General features: G+C 37.7%; 1 protein-coding gene across 1 annotated transcript; it reads left to right on the top strand.

The window, feature by feature from the left end:
• Positions 1–1,773: 1,773 nt before the first annotated feature.
• pnpla1 (patatin-like phospholipase domain containing 1) lies at positions 1,774–6,862 on the top strand. Its single transcript, XM_055189112.2, has 9 exons — positions 1,774–2,007; positions 2,317–2,549; positions 3,754–3,819; positions 3,907–4,116; positions 4,414–4,474; positions 5,050–5,301; positions 5,370–5,502; positions 6,073–6,195; positions 6,317–6,862. The coding sequence occupies exons 1-9, from the start codon at positions 1,803–1,805 to the stop codon at positions 6,597–6,599; spliced, it is 1,566 nt and encodes a 521-aa protein (XP_055045087.2). The 5' UTR covers positions 1,774–1,802; the 3' UTR covers positions 6,600–6,862.
• The last annotated feature ends 12,698 nt before the right edge of the window (positions 6,863–19,560 follow it).

Genomic DNA, 19,560 nt, shown 5'->3' with positions numbered 1-19,560 from the left:
GCCCCACACATACGCAACCCGGCATTTGATTTGATTTGATTGGCTATAAGTGGGTTTTGGTAGTCGGCCCGTCTCCTTTTCCAAAGCATTTTTCAAACATCGTGGACTTCGTCCGCCTTTAATATCGTAATAAAAATCTTACAAATTATTAATTATTAAATATTTTGCTCATTTATCCTGTCATTGTCACGGATGTCCGCATTTTTCCGTGTCTGTACCACAGACTTTTCCGTGTCAGTTTTACGTATAGGTTACTCAATTGTTTTTCTATTTTTAACCCCTTAAGTGCTGCAAATACCCTGTGAGGGGGGGAGTGAAAATGTGATAGACACCTTCAAATTAATATAACTCTTGCATGTTATGGTGTCTAGAAGCCTAATCTTGGTCTTGTTTTAAAGAAAACACTTTGGGGGTTTTCACAGAAGTGTCAGTTTATAAATTGTTATAGCAGTTTACATTTATTTTAATAAATAAAAAATAATTCCATAACATATTCATTTTATAAATAAAATTATAAAAATGTAAATGTTTAACAAAAGTAATAATGCAAACATGAAGCCATAAGTCCAAGTAGTTCTGATCCAAATTTCAAGTTAAAATCACAAAAAAATGAGGTTTGTGTCACACTTTTAGTGGTTTTACCAACAACGGCCACTAGGTGTCAATGGTTTGCTGCATACTCTCGGCACAAATTATTCAATTACTCTCACTGATTTATTATTACTGCTAAAATGTTTTAAAATATGAAAACTACATTCTAAGAGCTTTCCAATAATATATAGTTTGTCAACATTTTTAAAGATTTATAATAGGATAGTTTTATGAATATACAATAATTAACATGCATTCCTATGGGAGGGGGGTCATGTAACAAAAAAACTGTCACTACCTTATTTCTATTAACAGATGACCTTGAAATATGAAAACGACATTCTGAGAGCTTTCCGGTGATATATAGTTTTTTAGGTTTAGAGAAGGGGTTTAGTGTTATAAATATGTAAAAACAAATTTGGCCTACCTGTGGCCCCGTGACATTTTATAAATTGATTCTCACTACGTCATAATTCTCTCAACATGGTGATGAAATATGAAAACTGCACACTAAAAGCTTTCTGGCAATATATAGTTTGTCAAGATTGTTTAGGTTTAGAAGAGGGTTTTTTTAACAATTGTCGCCTGACATTAGGGTTAGAGTTGGGTTTTGGTTATGATGTCATTTTATGTAAAAGAAAGTCTTTAAAACACCAAACCCAAGTGACAATGGTAAGAAAAAACGAAAAAGACTGCTACTTCTTAGCTAGCTAAGCCCCCTATCCCATCCGACCCTAGCAACGCCCCTGGATACCTCCTCAGTGACCGCTTTTGTACATATTTTCTGAATGTGTAGGGCCCCACAAGCCAGCCCTGAATCTAGATTTTTTTCTACAGATGTATAAGGGGCATGTGCTTGTATTACAGTATCTAAATTATGCAAATTCTAAAAAAACACTAATTTTATTTAATTATATCTGATGTATTTCATTCCAATACTGATGACAATATTAATGCGGGCATTCACTTCTGGTGCGCCTTAAATAGTTTTCACAGACATGCATTAGACATGCATACTCCACACAGCATGTCGTGAATTGATTAAACACATCATTACTGGTGTCCTTGAGGGAGAATGTGGATTTTTGCTGTATTAAAATCTTTTCGGTTTAATAACACCATGACCGCCTGTTTTTATACGATGTGGATTGATGTGATTTCTCAAAAGTTCATCAAGGCAGTGTGTAGACAGCACCAGGATAGTTCTGAACATGTCATCGCCTTTATACGTTCTGTCTAACAATAAACACCTCTCAGTGTCTTTCTGTGGTTCTGGCTTTTTAGCAACATATCAAGTTGGCGTTGCGCAGAGTCTTATGGATAATGCGCCATGGATCCTACGAGGTGCTCCACGGATCTACGGTGCATCTGCAGGTTCTCTTGTTGCTGCAGCTGTGGTCTGTGGATCAAATCTAGGTAATATAGACATTTTTATTTATAATCTTTTTGGTTATTATTGACTGAGAATTCAGAAAAAGGTAGAAAAACTGCTCAGGGGAGGTGGGACCCTTTAAAAAAGTACTCAAAAGCCCCTAAAGTGTGCATATTAGTAGTACAGTACCTCCAGGGTACATATTGGTATGTCACAGCTGGTACTGCCCTAGTGACAGCTTTTATAAAAAAGGCTGATCCAAATGGCATGTAACCGTTAGTCTTTATTAAATGGCTATAATTGATTATATATGAACAACGCATCATCAAACCCTCTCTTTTCTATACATGTAGGTCGCATGCGAGACAATCTGTTGGAATTTGTGAGATTTACAAAACAACTCCCACTCGGTCTGCTGAACCCCACGGCTGATGTTTACAGATGGCTGGAGGTCACACTGCAGCGATCTCTGCCCGATAATGCCCACAGTCTGGCCAGTGGTCGTTTACACATTTCCATGACGCGCATCCCAGATGGAATAAATGTTCTGGTGTCGGAATTTCATTCCAACAATGACCTTATAAAAGTAAGCCTCACATCAAATTGCCTCCACAAATTTTAAGGGCAATATAAATAGCAAGGCGTACTTAAAACTTTAATTGCAGCAAATATTTATACTCAGTTGCATTTATTTAAAAATAGCACAAGAACATCATACAAGCAAAGAACACTTAAAGTCACAATTAAATAAAAATTAAAAACTATTATTTTTGGGGGGAATAATGTGGTGTTTATTACAAATGACTTATCTATGAGCTTCATTGTTTCTTAAAAATTAATATATCCTCATAATCTACAATCAAAAAAAAAATGCTAATCTCATCCCCTTCTCAAAACAATCTTTTTTTTACTTCCGGTCACGAGCTATGGCAACTGAACGGAGCCCGGGAAAAGATCACAGTTATTAGATGACTTTCAACTTCAAACAATCCAATCAGTACTCAATGGACAAATTGAAGTCCAATCCTGCATTTTTTTTACATTTCAGAAGCCGTTTCACTTGGATATACGTCACTTCAGGAAAAATTAAACAATCGCTACTTCTGTTTCATGGCGATTTTAAAAATAGATGTACAATAGATATAGCATCCAAGGTGAAAAAAGTGCACTTAAATATACTTTAAAGGGGACATTTTACAAGACTTTTTAAATGTCAATTAAATCTTTGGTGTCTCCAGAGTACATATGTGTGCAGTTTTAGCTCAAAATATCATCTAGATAATTTATTCTAGCATGTTAAAATTTCCACTTTGTAGGTGTGAGCAAAATGTGCCGTTTTTGGGTTTGTCCTTTAAATGCAAATGAGCTGATATCTACACTAAATGGCAATGCCGTGGTTGTATAGTGCAGATTAAGGGGCGGTATTATTCCCTTCTGACATCACAAGGGAAGCCAAATTTCAGTGACTTATTTTTTCACATGCTTGCAGAGAATGGTTTACCAAAATTAAGTTACTGGGTTGATCTTTTTCACATTTTCTAGGTTGATAGAAGCACTGGGGACCCAATTATAGCACTTAAACATGGAAAAGTCTGTTTTATATGATATGTCCCATTTAAGTACACTCAGTACTATTTTCACACACTAACTTTAAACCTAATATACACAAAATCTTTAGTACTTCTTCAGATAAACTTAATGACAAGTGTCTATGAAATAAAAGATCTCGGATTCAGTTGAGAATATGACTTCACACGTTACTTAAATGGTTCTTTTCTCTCCCTTTTAAGGCACTTTTGTGTAGTTGCTTTGTCCCTTTATACTCTGGCACAATCCCACCGCAGTATAAAGGCGAGGTGAGTAAAGACTTGTTATAATATGGCATCAGTTTTTCAAAGAACTCCAGCTTGAAATAAACTAAAAAGAACACATTTTTTTTCTAGCACTACATGGATGGCGGTTTCACAAACATTCAGCCCTTTGAAGACTCATCGCCCACCCTCACCATCTCCCCATTCGCTGGAGAGATGGACATCTGTCCCTCTGACACCTCCACCACCCTCTGTGATGTCATCATCCAGCAGCTCTCCTTCTATTGTTCCCTGCCCAACTTCATCAGACTGATAGACGCCATGTTCCCACGAGACTGGAGAGTGAGTCCCAACATATGCATACATCACACATGACCATAATGGATTCTTCATGCAAAAATGAAAATTCATTTATCATTTGCTCAGTTATGTTGTTCCAAATGTCATCTTTGTTTATTTTGTGGTGTGGCTGTATCAGTTAAAAAAAGATCCTCATAATCCTACAGTATTATAGCAGTGCAAAAGCCAAGGTCAATCCCCAGGGAACACAGGCTACCGATAAAATGTATAACTTGTAATGCACTGCACATGGCAGCTTCCACTAAAATGATTTACAATGCGTATCTTGTTACCTGGCAGATTTTAAAGAAGGCGTTCTACAGCGGATACCAAGATACCATTTACTTTCTGCAGCGGAGCAGTGAGTGTGACCCCTCATATTCGAAAGTTTATGCTTTCAGGAACCAACATCCTTCAAAATTTGTGTCTGTTAGTTTAATGTTTTAAAGGGGACATATCATAAAAATCTGACTTTTTTCATGTTTAAGTGCTATAGTTGGGTTCACAGTGTTTCTATCAACCTAGAAAATGTGAAAAAGATCAACCCAGTAACTTAGTTTTGGTAAACCATTCTCTGCCAGCATGTGAAAAAATAGGAATTTGAAATCTGGCTCCCCTTGTGATGTCAGTAGGGGATAATACCGCCCCTTAATCTGCACTATCCAACATTATCACTGTCATTTAGTGCAGAGATCAACTCATTTGCATGTTAAAGGACACACCCAAAACGGCACATTTTTGCTCACACCTACAAAGTGTCAATTTTAACATGTTATAATAAATGATCTATATATATTCAGCTAGAACTTCACATACTGTATGTACTTTGAGGACACCAAAGATTTATTTGACATCTTAAAAAAGTCTTGTGACATGTCCCCTTTTAACATTTCAGGTGTTTTATATGTTTACCAATTGTCTTACACACCTCAACAGGAGCTTTGCAGTTGTACCCTGACAATAGAATTGAATCAGATGTGTCTGATGATTCTGGGACGTCCGATTCTCTGAGCTCTGATCACTGGATGTTGACGCAAACTGACAGCGCAGAGGAACAAGACCAGCAGGAGGAGTTTCAGAAGATGGATCACACAGAGAAGAAGAGCATCAAAGGGGTCTGCTCATCCACCGGTCCATCCCGCCAGGAGCCGGAAGTACATCAGAAATCCACTGTGAAAGTTCAGGAAGGTATTTTGTGGTTTCCATTTCATATTATTAATCATAGACAGAGCACTGAAGACAATTATCTGTTTTAGTGCTGCTGTGTAATATCGTGGGTCAGCTGGAGATTCTGAGTGATCCGACTGTTTCCTTATCGCAACGGACACTATCGTTCCTGCTTTTCCTGTTCACACTGCCAATATGGGGCGCCACAGCCTTTGCCGAGAGGTACTGAATCCGATTTTATCTTCAAAATGTCCATTTTCATAAAGTAAGCCTAATTTAAAGGTGCATTGTGTAACTTTGTGGAGGATCTCTTGACAGAAATGAAATTTAATATACATAACTATAATTTCAGTGGTGCATAAAGATCGTACAAAATGAACTGTAATCTTTTATTTCCTTAGAATGAGTCATTTTTATTTACATTGTGGCCCCCTTACAGTTTTACAGTATTAACATACAAACTACAAAGCGCAAACTACATGTTTGTCCTGTGATGGTTACCGTAGCTTCTCTATGCGTTTTGAAGGGGAGGTGAACTGAGCTGTTGGTTACAATTCGCGATCTCACCGCTAAAACACACTGGACCATTAAATTTGAAAAAAATTTACCCCCCCCCCCCCAAAAAAAAACTCTTATTATTTACACAAAGTTTCAATGGAGATTAATCACAAGACATGCAAAAACAAAACAAAAGCAAATGTGCAGTGTCATTGAAGTCAAACCTGTGAAAAAAAGTGATTTGTGTGCCAGTGTTTTGAAGGATGATGTCTGGTTTTTGTTTTTGTTTTGAAGGTATCAGAATTGGATCAAACACGCTGTGACTGTGACATACTGGGTCTATCAGGGTGTTAAACTGTTTGTGGTCTTTGTATTTAACATTTTCTTGTCCACTATAAGAAAAAGCCTAAGAGACATGTAAGCACACAAACAAAACGATTATCTTTTATTGAGATTAACCCTATCATTACTCTGAATTGAATGCATCACTGTTTATTTGTACGTTTTCGTTGCTTATTTTTTGTGTTCTTATTCAAAGGATGATGGGTTTGATCGGTTTCGTACCTTCACAAGTGCACGCAGAGTACCAGAGGGCTAGACAGCTTGTCGAGAGACACGAGGGCTCCTCCAGTATCAATGGTCACGACTCTGCCTCTTTCCCAGGATCTTCTTCCATATCGCAGACCCTCCCAAACCTCTCCACGCTCCTGCGTTCACTAGAGATGGGCAGCAAGTGGAAAAAACGTCAGATTGAGGTGCAACACACAATACTGCAACACATGACTTTTGTGAAAAGAAATGAAGTACGTGCAAGGATATAAATGTGCTTGTGCAAGAAGCAAATAATGCCTGCAAATAAAGAAGCAAAAGCTGTGGCGTAAACTAAAGGCTACTTGCTATGTTTATGCAATGCTTAAAGGGATAGTTCACCCAAAAAAATGAGAATTCAGCCATCATTTTCTCATCCTCATGTTGTTTTAAACCTGTATGAAATTATTTTTTCTGATGAACACGAATGAGGATATTTTGAGGAATGATGGTGTGCACACAGCTGATTGTAACCATTGACTTCCATAGTAGGCAAACAAATACGGTACACTTTGAATTCCATAATATTTGTTTTTGTTACCATGGAAGTCAATGGTTACAATCAGCTGTGTGCTTGCCATCGTTTATCAAGGTGTCTTCTTTTGTGTTCATCAGAAAAAAAAAAAAAAAAACTCATGCCAGTTTAGATCAACATGATGAGGATGAGAGAATTATGACAAAATTTACATTTTTGGGTGAACTATCCTTTTAACATTTTTCTGTTTTTATATTGTTTCTTCTTTTATCTTAATTTTCACGTAAGCTAAAATAGCATTGAAATGAAACTTTTGATAGATAGCACTATGAATATAGCAATCTGATTAAAAACCAATAAACAATTTTTGTCATACTTATTACCTATTATATATTCTTTGCATTTCATAATTTTCTGTTTTTTTCTTATCTGTACTAACATTTTGCTATTTGCTGTAAACATGTATTTGCTGTAAAACTGCATTAAAACAATGCAAAATTGTATAAAAGCTACACTGTACAAAAATAAATTCATATTCATAGCTTTACTTGAATTTAACAATTTAAATAATTATTAGTATAATAAATTAACTCTTTCCTCGACATTGATGAGTTATCTCGTCAAGTAAGAGAAAACATTTGCATAAAAAACGTGTTCCTGATGAATGTTTATGTTAATCTGCAATACCGTGATTATCCACTAAGATGACTAAAAAACTGAAGCCAAAACGTTATTTACCAATTTTAAACTCTGTGTATGTTTTGATAATCTTTCTGAATCTGATCTCTAACAAAATTCCTTCACAAAAATTTAATTATTTCAGCTTTTTTCTAAAAAAAGGTTGTATTTTTAATGAAAAATACCCATTGTAAGTGTTTATAAGAAGAGAAAAAAATATAGAATGAAAAGTTTTTTTCCCCATTTTGTTTGTTTGTTTATTTGTTTGTTTGTTTGAAAGCAGAGGGTCTGTTCTTTCATTTGATATATTTGTATGTTTATATATTTATAGAAGACAATTTTCCTGGAAGGCATTTTGTGAAACTTTTGTGAAAATCACAAAAAATGCTGACAGGCAACTTTTCAAAAAATGGCTGGCGGGGAATGAGTTAATTTCAAATAGTAGGTTCAATGGACTTTTAAATAAACTTTTTTATTAAACTTGCATGCAGCACTGGTGCATTTTTATTTTGTGTATATAGAAATAAGTCTAAATTATTAAAGAAAACATGCAAAGGCATTTTATCGGCATGTTCTTAATAACAGTGATTACTATTAAGTACTATTTTAGTCAATTTAAGTTGAAAAAATAAATAATGTAGGTGTTACTAATTGAAATAATTTTTTAATTGATCAAACTTTACACAGGGTATATATGTGTTTGTTTGTGTGTGTGTGTGTGTGTGTGTGTGTGTGTGTGTGTGTGTGTGTGTGTGTGTGTGTGTACCTGGTAATTATCACGTTGTGGGGACCAATTGTCCCCCCCAAAAAGATAGGAATACCAGTGTTTTTGTGACCTTGTGTATATAGAAATAAGTCTAAATTATTAAAGAAAACATGCAAAGGCATTTTATCGGCATGTTCTTAATAACAGTGATTACTATTAAGTACTATTTTAGTCAATTTAAGTTGAAAAAATAAATAATGTAGGTGTTACTAATTGAAATAATTTTTTAATTGATCAAACTTTACACAGGGTATATATGTGTGTGTGTGTGTGTGTGTGTGTGTGTGTGTGTGTGTGTGTGTGTGTGTGTGTGTGTGTGTGTGTGTGTGTGTGTGTGTGTGTGTGTGTACCTGGTAATTATCACGTTGTGGGGACCAATTGTCCCCCCCAAAAAGATAGGAATACCAGTGTTTTTGTGACCTTGTGGGGACATTTTCACGTCCCCATGAGGAAACAAGCTTATAAATCAAACAGAATGATGTTTCATGAAAATGTGAAGTAGTAGAAAGGTTTCTGTGATGGTTGGGGTTAGGGAATGGGGTAGGTAAGGGGAATAGAATATACAGTTTGTACAGTATAAAATGCATTACGTCTATGGAATGTCCCCACAAAACATGGAAACCAGAATGAGTGTGTGTGTGTGTGTGTGTGTGTGTGTGTGTAATATATGTGTCACCTATTTGATGCATAATTGTAACACTTACCAATACATCACAAGACTGCTCACGCTAAACTTAATAACTTGTGACCTAGATAATAATGATAAGCAATGAACTGTGTGTTTGAACATATTTAAATGTCAGGGGTGACTAATACAGTTGTATTACTGTATAATAATAATCCGATTTAATCCAAAGCCTAAATGGGAAAATATGATTTATTACGGCTCAAAGTCTCCTCTGTGAAGTACAATGGAATCAAACAGTATGTCCTGAAATACCCTCAATCATTTCTCTATCAGGACAAACATCATGGTCCTTTAAGAGGCCACAGCTGAAAAGCATACCAAATCTTTTTTTGCATGATATCCAAAGAGTTTTCCTAACATGACTTATTTATACATCATAGTGGGGTGGGTTTGTGTGGGGCGTCTTATGACGCCAAATAGCATTACTGAAATGCGGATCTGTTGTGAAATGTGTTGAGTGTAACTACTTTAAACACCTGGGGATACATGAGCTGATCTTTTTTTAACTTAAGGAGGCGAGTAGATCTGTCACTAGTCCTGCAGTCCCCTTTCATCTTTTCTTAATTTTTTAGATACCCAGCAGACGACTGTAGTTGTTTGCTGTAGTTTCACTTGCTGGTTCTTGCCTTGATCATTGAGGCTGAAGCTCCGATTAACATGCGATATTGTAAACAAGTTTTGAACTCCCTTAACAACCTCAGGCTAGACTTGAGAAACATTAGGCATGTTTGTGGCCCAAACCTAATTTCCGGTAGACTTCTGCATAGAATCAATAAAAAAAGAGTCTCTCTAGAGTAGATAATTTCTAAATAACAAGTAAATTAAAATTCAAATCATAACTAAAGTGTACACTGTAAAAAAATTGCTGTAATTATGCAGCTGGTTGCCAGTAACTTACTGTAGAAGATAAAGATTGAAAATGTTTCATGTTCATTTCACTTTGAACAAACTGTTTTCTAGTAAATAACATAAATGTAAAATCTACAGTAAGTTACTGGCAGCTAGTTGCCAGTAATACCCAGTAATACTGTAATTTCTACAAAAATTTTTTACAGTGTATATCATCCATTACACTGAGCTAACATTGAACTACAGTACCCATATAATATATATACTTTAATATTTATTAAGAATTAAAAAGTGTATAAATAAAGGGAAGCGGCGAGGCGCTCAATGGTCACTTGTCAGACATTGGCTGGGCATCACAATAAAGGAAAGCAGCGGCGGTTACTGGTTACTGAAATAAATAAGCACTCCAAATACACACAAACTTGCTGTTGAATTGTGGATACAGTTTTCTGTTTGGCTGTATACAGTGATCCTAAAGTTTTGCAGCATATTACTTTTTATGCCCCCATGTGTTAATGACAATGACAAAAAATTGATGTCTGCCATATTCAGGCATGCTACATTTTTTGTTTTGTGCCACCATCACATTTTTACTGGCCTTAATCAGCCATCCCATTAAAAAAAATCCTGCTGGCGCCATTGCTCTGTACGGAGCCCATAAGGGGACATGGAGCAAAAATTTAATAAAGTTTAGTTTGCGCACATGAAGCTTTCGCGTGCTCACGTAAAAACTTTTCACGTAAAGTTTCACATGAGCAAATGAAACTAAACTTTAGATTTTTTTTACTCCAGTGTCACCTTAGGGGCTCCGTAGCTCTGAAATCTTGTGACAAGTAATTTTTGTGGCTGTATGTAATAAGCTCAGAAAAATACATTTTGAATACAGCCAAGGTAGCAGAAAAACTCACCAGCATGATCGTGTAATGCATATGTGTCACGTGACATTTAAGGCCAAACCTACTTCATGAATATTGACTATCAAGAAAACACATTTAAAAATTGTTTGATGAAATATACAATTCAAGGTTGTTTGATTTAATGGTGAAGTTTGTGGAGACATTTTTTGTATACTTACTGAACAAGCCACGTTACTCCACACAAGGGAAGTGTCCACATGGTGGCGCAATTAAATAAAAGTTAATTTTCTTACTGTGACTCCGAAGACTCCTATCACACTAAAACTACAAAAAAGAAAAATATCAATACATTCTTGTCTATATATTGCGTAGCTTGATGTAAAGTTTCAGTTGATAATTATAACCTTTATTCTCTAGTGTCATATGGTTACAAAATTGCATATGCTATTTGTATGCTCAATGCTCCAATACCTGTATTAAAGTCTAATTTAACGGTGACATATTGTATTTATATGTCTCAAACTAAATTGACATTTTACAATTGTTAATGTGCATGCTGTACTAGACATTTGAGTGGGAATTGCAATAAATAAAACTTCCCTCCGTGATGCTAGGTACAAAAGCTTTCACTGGGGCGCAGTACACTTTCAAAAAGTATATTTATCTAAAATGTACCTTTACATTGTACCTAAAGAGTGCATATTAGTACCTCAAAGTTACATGGGCCTACTGGGGCCAAATGTATAGATATCTATCTGTATACTTAAATGATACAAATTGATACAAACCCTTTTAAAAGGTTTTGTCCCAGTACCTTTGTACCTTTATTCATATATATAAAGTGTATATTTATTTATTTACTATGTAATCTGCTCCATCATTCCAGGCTCGGTTAGTTCCTGACCAACCCTTAAACTGGCTAACCATCGGAAATGTTGTTTACTTATTCTGTTCCATTCTGATAACATCAAAACACTTGACAGCTTGAGAACAGTAGCCTATCAGACCAGAATTCAATCTGGTTAGTGAAACATAACCTGTGCTTACTGTGGCAGAGTACAATTCAACTAAATTCCCTAAGGAGAACACAAACAAGTCCAAATAAGCCTTATCCCAAGATCCTTTGTCTTTTTGGTGTCTTTCAAACAGATAGGTCAGGAAACACAATGAATCCTCTATGTCAATCAGGTGAATAATTCACCCAAGTTTAACTCAACTCCAGCAGTTTAAAAATTTAGGAGTAGGTTAACACTCATGTTAGATTTGCTTGATGCTGGTCAGACAGGGAGCTAAAGGCGATCTTCTCTATTTAAATATATAAATAGTAACATACAGGCTGAACAGCAAAATTCCAAGATTTCAAAAGGAGTAAAATTCACACAAGTTTTTCATAAAAACAACATGTCTTACCATATAATTGTATCTTTCTTATTCTACAGATAGTTTCATTCTACTGGACATTTAGAAAATAAACTAACTAGTTTGTATAATTGTCAGGCTGTGTGTGCATGCCTACGTTGAGACACACTGTAAAACCTAAAAGTCAACTCAACTCAAACCATTTAAGTAAACCGGTTGCACTAGTTTTAAAACACATACACCCGAGCACTGCGAACTTAAACTGAGTCATATGCAGTTATGCACCTATATTCAAGTTCACACTACTTAAATATAAGTGCATAACTGCACATGACTCAAGTTCACAGCACTCAAACTCATGTGCTCCAAAACATAAATGGTCTAATGCAACCGGTTTACTTAAATGGCCCGAGCCAAGCCAACTGTTAGGTTTTACAGTGCAGACTGGAGATTCAGAGAAGAGCTTCAAAACGACATTGAGTTCGCGGAGATGTGTGCAGCTCCTGGCTCAGTTTGGGGAAGTGAGCGTGCTCTTTACTGAACTCTGGAGCGTGCTCCTGGCTGAACTCTTGTGGAGGCTTCTGGCTGAACTTTTGTGTGGGCTCCTGGCTGAACTCTGGAGCTGGCTCCTGGCTGAACTCTGGAGCTGTAACGTTGGTTGAAACGAGCCAGACAGAGACAGCTGATCCAAATGCAAGCATTCTTTGATTAACATAAAACAGGTACAAATAATAATAATATGAGGAACACGGGGAGAGAATCATTAACAAAACCAACCCATTACACCAACACGATACATTAACAACAAAGGACAACAGAAACACTAGGGCTATATATACTGGTGGGATAACAAAATAACAAAACACACCTGGGAAACAATCAACACGAGAACAAATCAGAAACAGAACTACACAGAACTACAAACATGAACTACAATACATAACTTTAAAATAAAGGTTCAGCCTATGAAAAACACAGAAACGAGATCATGACAGGAGCCATCTCATGGCTGAACTCTGGAGCGGGCTCATAGCTGAACTCTAGAGGGCTCATGACTGAACTTTGGAGTGAGCTCATGACTGAACTTTGGAGCAGGCTCATGGCTGAACTCTGGGCTTCTGGCTGAACTTTGGAGCAGGCTCATGGCCGAACTCTGGGCTCCTGGCTGAACTCTGGAGCGGGCTCATTGCTGAACTCTGTAGCGGGCTCACGGCTGAACTATGGTGCAGGCTTGTGAAGCGGGCTTTTGGCTGTACTCTGGAGCGGGCTACTGGCTGAACTTTGGAGCGGGCTAATGGCTGAACTCTGGAGCGGGCTCATGACTGAACTCTAGAGGGCTTGTGAAGTGGGCTCATGGCTGAACTTTGGAGTGAGCACCTGACTGAACGCTGGAGTGGGCTTGTGGAGCAGGCTCATGGCTGAACTCTGAAGAGCGCTAATGGCTAAACTCTGGAGCTGGCTCATGGAGTGGGCTCATGGCTGAACTCTGGTGCGGGCTCATTGAGCGGGCTTTTGGCTGAACTCTAGAGGGCTTGTGAAGTGGGCTCATTACTGAACTTTGGAGTGAGCACCTGACTGAAAGATGGAGCGGGCTTGTGGAGCAGGCTCATGGCTGAACTCTGAAGAGCGCTAATGGCTAAACTCTGGGCTCCTGGCTGAACTCTGGAGAGGGCTCATGGCTGAACTCTGGAGCTGGCTCATGGAGTGGGCTCATGGCTGAATTCTGGTGCGGGCTCATTGAGCGGGCTCATGACTGAACTCTAGAGGGCTTGTGAAGTGGGCTCATGGCTGAACTTTGGAGTGGGCACCTGACTGAACGCTGGAGCGGGCTTGTGGAGCAGGCTCATGGCTGAACTCTGAAGAGCGCTAATGGCTAAACTCTGGGCTCCTGGCTGAACTCTGGAGAGGGCTCATGGCTGAACTCTGGAGCTGGCTCATGGAGTGGGCTCATGGCTGAACTCTGGTGCGGGCCCATTGAGCGGGCTCTTGGCTGAACTCTAGAAGGCTTGTGGAGCGGGCTCATGGCTGAACTTTGGAGTGAGCTCCTGACTGAATTCTGGGCTCCAGTGGTGGCAGCTGGTGTCTTCTATTCCGAGGGGCAGGAATTCAAAGTGTTGCTTGTCATGTGTGTTGCTCGTCATTTCAAAATATGTGCTCATTGCGACATGTTAACCATGTGCATCATGTGTCTTGTCAAAATACGTGCCTGCTTGCACACGCGTCAAAATGATTTAATGATAAAAGAGACGCTTGCGTTCACAAAATACTTGCAAGACACTAACTTAACAATAAACGCTGATTGCCCATGAGATTAAGCCAGTATCTGGCAATCGTGAGCATCTCTTTTATCATAAACCCCTTTGAAACATCTGCAGCAGGCACTTATTTTGAAATACATGTTTTGACGAGCTACGCATCGTGCGCCCTCGAAAAAGAAGTCACCGGTCGCCACTGCTCTGGAGAGGACAAAACATTGAAGGTAACAGAAGAGTATAAATGGGTTGAAGATGATGAGGAATCAGAGTCCTGCAACAGGTCATTACAGTGTCTAAAACGGGTGGATTGTGACATTCCTAAAATTCACGGGCGGATTAATAACGTGCGGGCGGGTAGTAGCGCGAATGAAAATATGTGCAAAATGTGTATGTCTAAGCGGTTTCAACTCTCGACGCTCCGTGCCGAGCGCGGAAAAACCGCAGAGCGCCGGCTTCCTTAAAAAACGCCGTTTCCATTGGAATCAATTGAAAACATGCGCCGGCCGCGGGTGTAAAAGCTTGGGTGTGCATGCCCCCTAAATTACCATTACACGCGCAACATATGACATTTGACCCATCATGTCACCACCACTGCGACAGTGCGCAACCTTTGTAAATTCCTTTTCGTAGCCTAGTTGGAGCGAGCGTTGCAGGAGTTGCATTAAGTTTTGCCGTTGCTAGCCGAAGCTGAACGTCTTCTCTTAGAAAGCATTTCAAGACGAGACTTAGGAGCACAGTAGGAGTTGTGTAGGTTTGTTGTTTTTTTTTTTTGGTATTTTTTATTAATAAGTCTATTTGTATATAGTTATCAGGCTACTCGAATGGCGCAAAACAAAGCTTTAAACTTTAGCCTGTTTCATTAGCCTATTCATGACGCTGTTGTGATGTTGAGAGAGGTACGAGATTAAAAATAAAGCACTTTAATTGGAATGATTTTAGTGTGTTTGATTTATGCGTGTGCGGGTACGGGTCGGGTAACAGGCCAAATATTAACGGGTCCAGGCGGGTGCGGATTTAATTTTGATATTATCACGGGTCGGATCCGGTGCTGAACTTTGCGGGTACGGGCGGGAGCAGTCTACAAAAATGGACCCGTGCAGGACTCTGATGAGGTGATGGGTGGCATGTGAGGATGATTGAAGACACGGAACAGGTGAGGGAGCATGGAGGATGATGGGAAATAAGATCTAGAGTAAAGGAAATGGTGAATACATGGGGAACAAACAGGAGGACCAACATGGAGCGTGACAATAATTACTATTCACAATAATCACATTTTTATTATAAAGACAAAGATTTCTACCACAACAGCGTTTCCACCCACATTTCAAATGATATGTTTTGTTTGATAGCATTCTATAGTGGAAATTATGGTAAATGGAAAATAACAATAATAGTTGAATGAACTATGAACTAAATTTTAGAAGCAAATAAATTGTGTCTGGGTTTAGCTGGTATAAAAATGGCAAGATGACAGGTGAAAGCTTTTGTTTTAATTAGCCAGGTGTGAAATAAAGAGAAGACAGATACAACATAGAGCAAAGAGAAGGAGAAAGAGAGAGAGAGCCATTAAGAATGATGAATGATACCTCTGGTGATACAGACACAATGGAAACAGATGGACGATAACACATGATCATGTGAAGAAAGAGTGACAAACTGGAGAGCTATAAAATGTTAAGCAGGCGTGTCATGACTGCGTCTGTCCTCAGATGTGCCCTAGTGGTTAAGTATACGTGACAACAGTTAAGCACAATTGGAGAATTTATATGATTGAGTTAAGCTCTGTATGGGTGTCATTGTTATGAGAAAATATATTTTTCCTACTTGTTCTCTTTCTGATCACAATGAATTGTGTATCGTGTTGTTTTCAGTGACCAGGACATGCATCTAAAGCCACGGCTCTTTTTTTACAGACAGTAATCAAGATGGTCATCTCTTCTGCACAAAAAAAATCAATAACAACAGATCCTTTTACAGTAGTTTAATTCTGATAACAAGTCAAATAAATAACAAGTAGATTACCTTGCTTCAAATCATAGCTAAAGCATATCAAAAACTACACTGAGGTAATGTTACTGTGTAAAATGTTTGAATGTTTTATATAATGTAAACAATGTTAACTACAGATCGGCTGCCAAACCTCCCTTCACATCGCAGTGATTCATGATCGCCATCTTCCCTCGTCTTTAGGAAACCAAACATTTGTTATTTTTGATGAGGTATTTGTTCCAGAGTTCAGTTTAGCCACTAGCCAGACCATTAAAAAAACAGAGACCGGAAGTTAAGTTCAGCCCAGATGCGTATCTGCAGCAACGTGCTTGCATCAGATTAAACTTTCTATGTCTATAAACGGTTTCATCGGGATCACGTGCGGTGATGCTATTACACGTCTGAAACAAAAATAACATCTTCGCCGTAAAACGCCACTGACTACACTGACTAACAAACAGGAAAAATATGGAATTAAGCACCCGCTCCTAAACTAATGTATTTAAACAAATAGTTTACCTGTGTGTTGTATGATGTTTGTCACGTGACATTCTAAACTGATCCCATCATAATGCTGCCGAGATAAGACTATGAAATGCATGAATAGAATAGCGAGTAACATGATCAAACGCAGTCAAACTGGCGTAGAATTCCAAATACATACATACAGCAACACAAGTCAAACAATGAAAGAAATCAAAACGCATGCGAGAAAACAAAGTGAAAGCAAAACGCCTTCCCGACTTGAAACACTTCCGGGTCTTTATAGGGGTCCTTCGTCGTCGGATTGGCCGTCGCGAAGACGCGTAATAACGATGATGGACAGTTCGTTCGGCCAATCACAGGACCTGTAAGGTGAGAGTGAGAGAAAAGAGAGCAAAGAAAAAAAAACACCCCTCCCAGAACAATACGGAACGTAACACTTGTTATATAAATAAACTACTTTAAAAAGTTTTTGTTGTTTTTTATTCTTAGCAGAGTTTTTCCGGAAGTTACATGTGTTTCATGAAAGCTGCTTTGTTTATGTTGTTACTGCTGAATCTGGACAACACATTACACATTTTTTAAGAGTAGCTACAACACTCCTGTTTTGGGCAACTATACAGTATATGATTTTTTTAAAAAACAAACTTTGTCCTGTCTTGATCTGTGGAGGTTTGCAGGCTGGTAAGGTGATAATTGATCTTTAGTGGATAATTGTCTTCTATCTCTTTCTCCATCTGTCTTTTCTTTCAGATTCTCTGTCCTTCTATCTCACTTAATCTGAGGTGTCTCTCTTTCAACAGTATCAGCTGTGTTTCAGCTCATTGCTTAGTGTTATTCTTTTGTATTTCTTTAGCAAAAGCATTGTTGGTTATAACAATGTTTTTTTTACTTAATATTGTCTGGTTTAGTGGAACTTTGGGTCATCTCAGACGCTTTTGAGGATTTTTCATGACTTGTTAAACTTGCATGAGTTACTCCAACTTTAACGAGTTCTCTCTGATGGAAAGTTACGTGTATCTCCAGAGAAACCAGCTCATTTATCTGGCTTGTGTTCTTGTAAAGGAAGGAACTGGTTAGTTTTGGATTGGTCAATATGGTTAGGGGGGGGGGGGGCGTAGAAAAATATGTGCATTACAATACATTTATTCATTTGGTAGATAGTCATGTTCAAAAAGGTATTGCTGTTTAATTAAAAGTATAAATTCATTTGACCCCAATTGGCCAGGAGTTTCATTGAGAAGCAACATAACCAATTATAACATTGATTTTATGTGCCCGCGTTGCCATTCGCCATTTTGTCCGACAAACAAACCACAGAGTAGAGTTAAACCGAATCTATGAGATTTTAAATAGTTGGCAAAATCAGGAGAGCCACTCGTGCTAGTTTGTTAGAAAAAGTAACTTTTTTGACCCCCCCTGAAACACTTCCAGGGTCGTTTGTTCTGCTTGCTGCACGTTTTTGTATTTGTTTGTGTTGTGAGTATCTGCAGTACGTTTCTGTATTTGTTTATGTTGTGAGGATTTGTAACACGTTTCTGTCTTTGTTTGTGTTGCAAGGATTTGCAACATGTTTCTGTATTTGTTTGTGTTGTGAGGATTTGCAACATGTTTCTGTATTTGTTTGTGTTGTGAGGATTAGCAACGTGTTTTTGTATTTGTGTTACAAAGATTTGCAACGCGTTTCTGTATTTGTTTTTGTTGTGAGGATTAGCAATGTGTTTTTGTATTTGTGTTACAAGGATTTGCAACGCGTTTCTTTATTAGTTTTTGTTGTGAGGATTAGCAACGTGTTTCTGTATATGTTTGTGTTGTGAGAATTTGCAACATGTTTCTGTATTTGTTTGTGTTGTGAGGATTAGTAATGTGTTTTTGTATTTGTGTTACAAAAATTTGCAACACGTTTCTGTATTTGTTTTTGTTGTGAGGATTAGCAACGTGTTTTTGTATTTGTGTTAAGAGGATTGGCAACACGTTTCTGTATTTGTTTTTGTTGTGAGGATTAGCAACGTGTTTTTGTATTTGTGTTACGAGGATTTGCAACGCGTTTCTGTATTTGTTTTTGTTGTGAGGATTAGCAACGTATTTTTGTATTTGTGTTGCGAGGATTTGCAACGTATTTCTGTATTTGTTTGTGTTGTAAGAATTTGCAATGTGTTTCAGTATTTGTTTGTGTTGTGAGGATTTGCAACCCATTTCTGTATTTGGTTGTGTTGTGAGAATTTGCAATGTGTTTCTGTATTTGGTTGTGTTGTGAGAATTTGCAATGTGTTTCTGTATTTGTTTGTGTTGTGAGGATTTGCAATGTGTTTCTGTATTTGTTTGTGTTGCGAGTATCTGCAGCGCATGTGTTGTCAGAGATGTTTTCTAGATGTTTTCTTGATTAGCTGGTGTATTTTTATTTGCATGTTTCTTCTTTCATTGCAATGCAATGACCCTTGTCGGCCACCATAGTATACATCCTGACAAAACTATCCATTAACTACGGCTCATTAAAAATAACCATGAATTCATTATGTCAATAAATACGCTATATATGATCAGATCTACTTACAGGAGATTGGTACTATTTTAAACCTTTTATGTTACCAACATTAATACATTAATAAACAAATGTATTGTGCCCATTCTAGAAAGAAACTTACTATTTGTGCTACTTCATATTATATAAACTGCATACTGTTTAAAGGAGAACACAAATCTTGATGTTTGCGTCAACATAGTGACTCATTCTATAATGGTATACAGGCCAGCATCTTTCTTTTAAATTTGCATGAGGCAGGAAGAACACA

This window comes from Misgurnus anguillicaudatus, chromosome 13 (genome assembly GCF_027580225.2).
Source record: "Misgurnus anguillicaudatus chromosome 13, ASM2758022v2, whole genome shotgun sequence".
NCBI classification, from domain to species: domain Eukaryota; kingdom Metazoa; phylum Chordata; class Actinopteri; order Cypriniformes; family Cobitidae; genus Misgurnus; species Misgurnus anguillicaudatus.
Note: the sequence above shows the minus strand (reverse complement) of the source record. Positions and strands in the feature narration are given on the sequence as shown.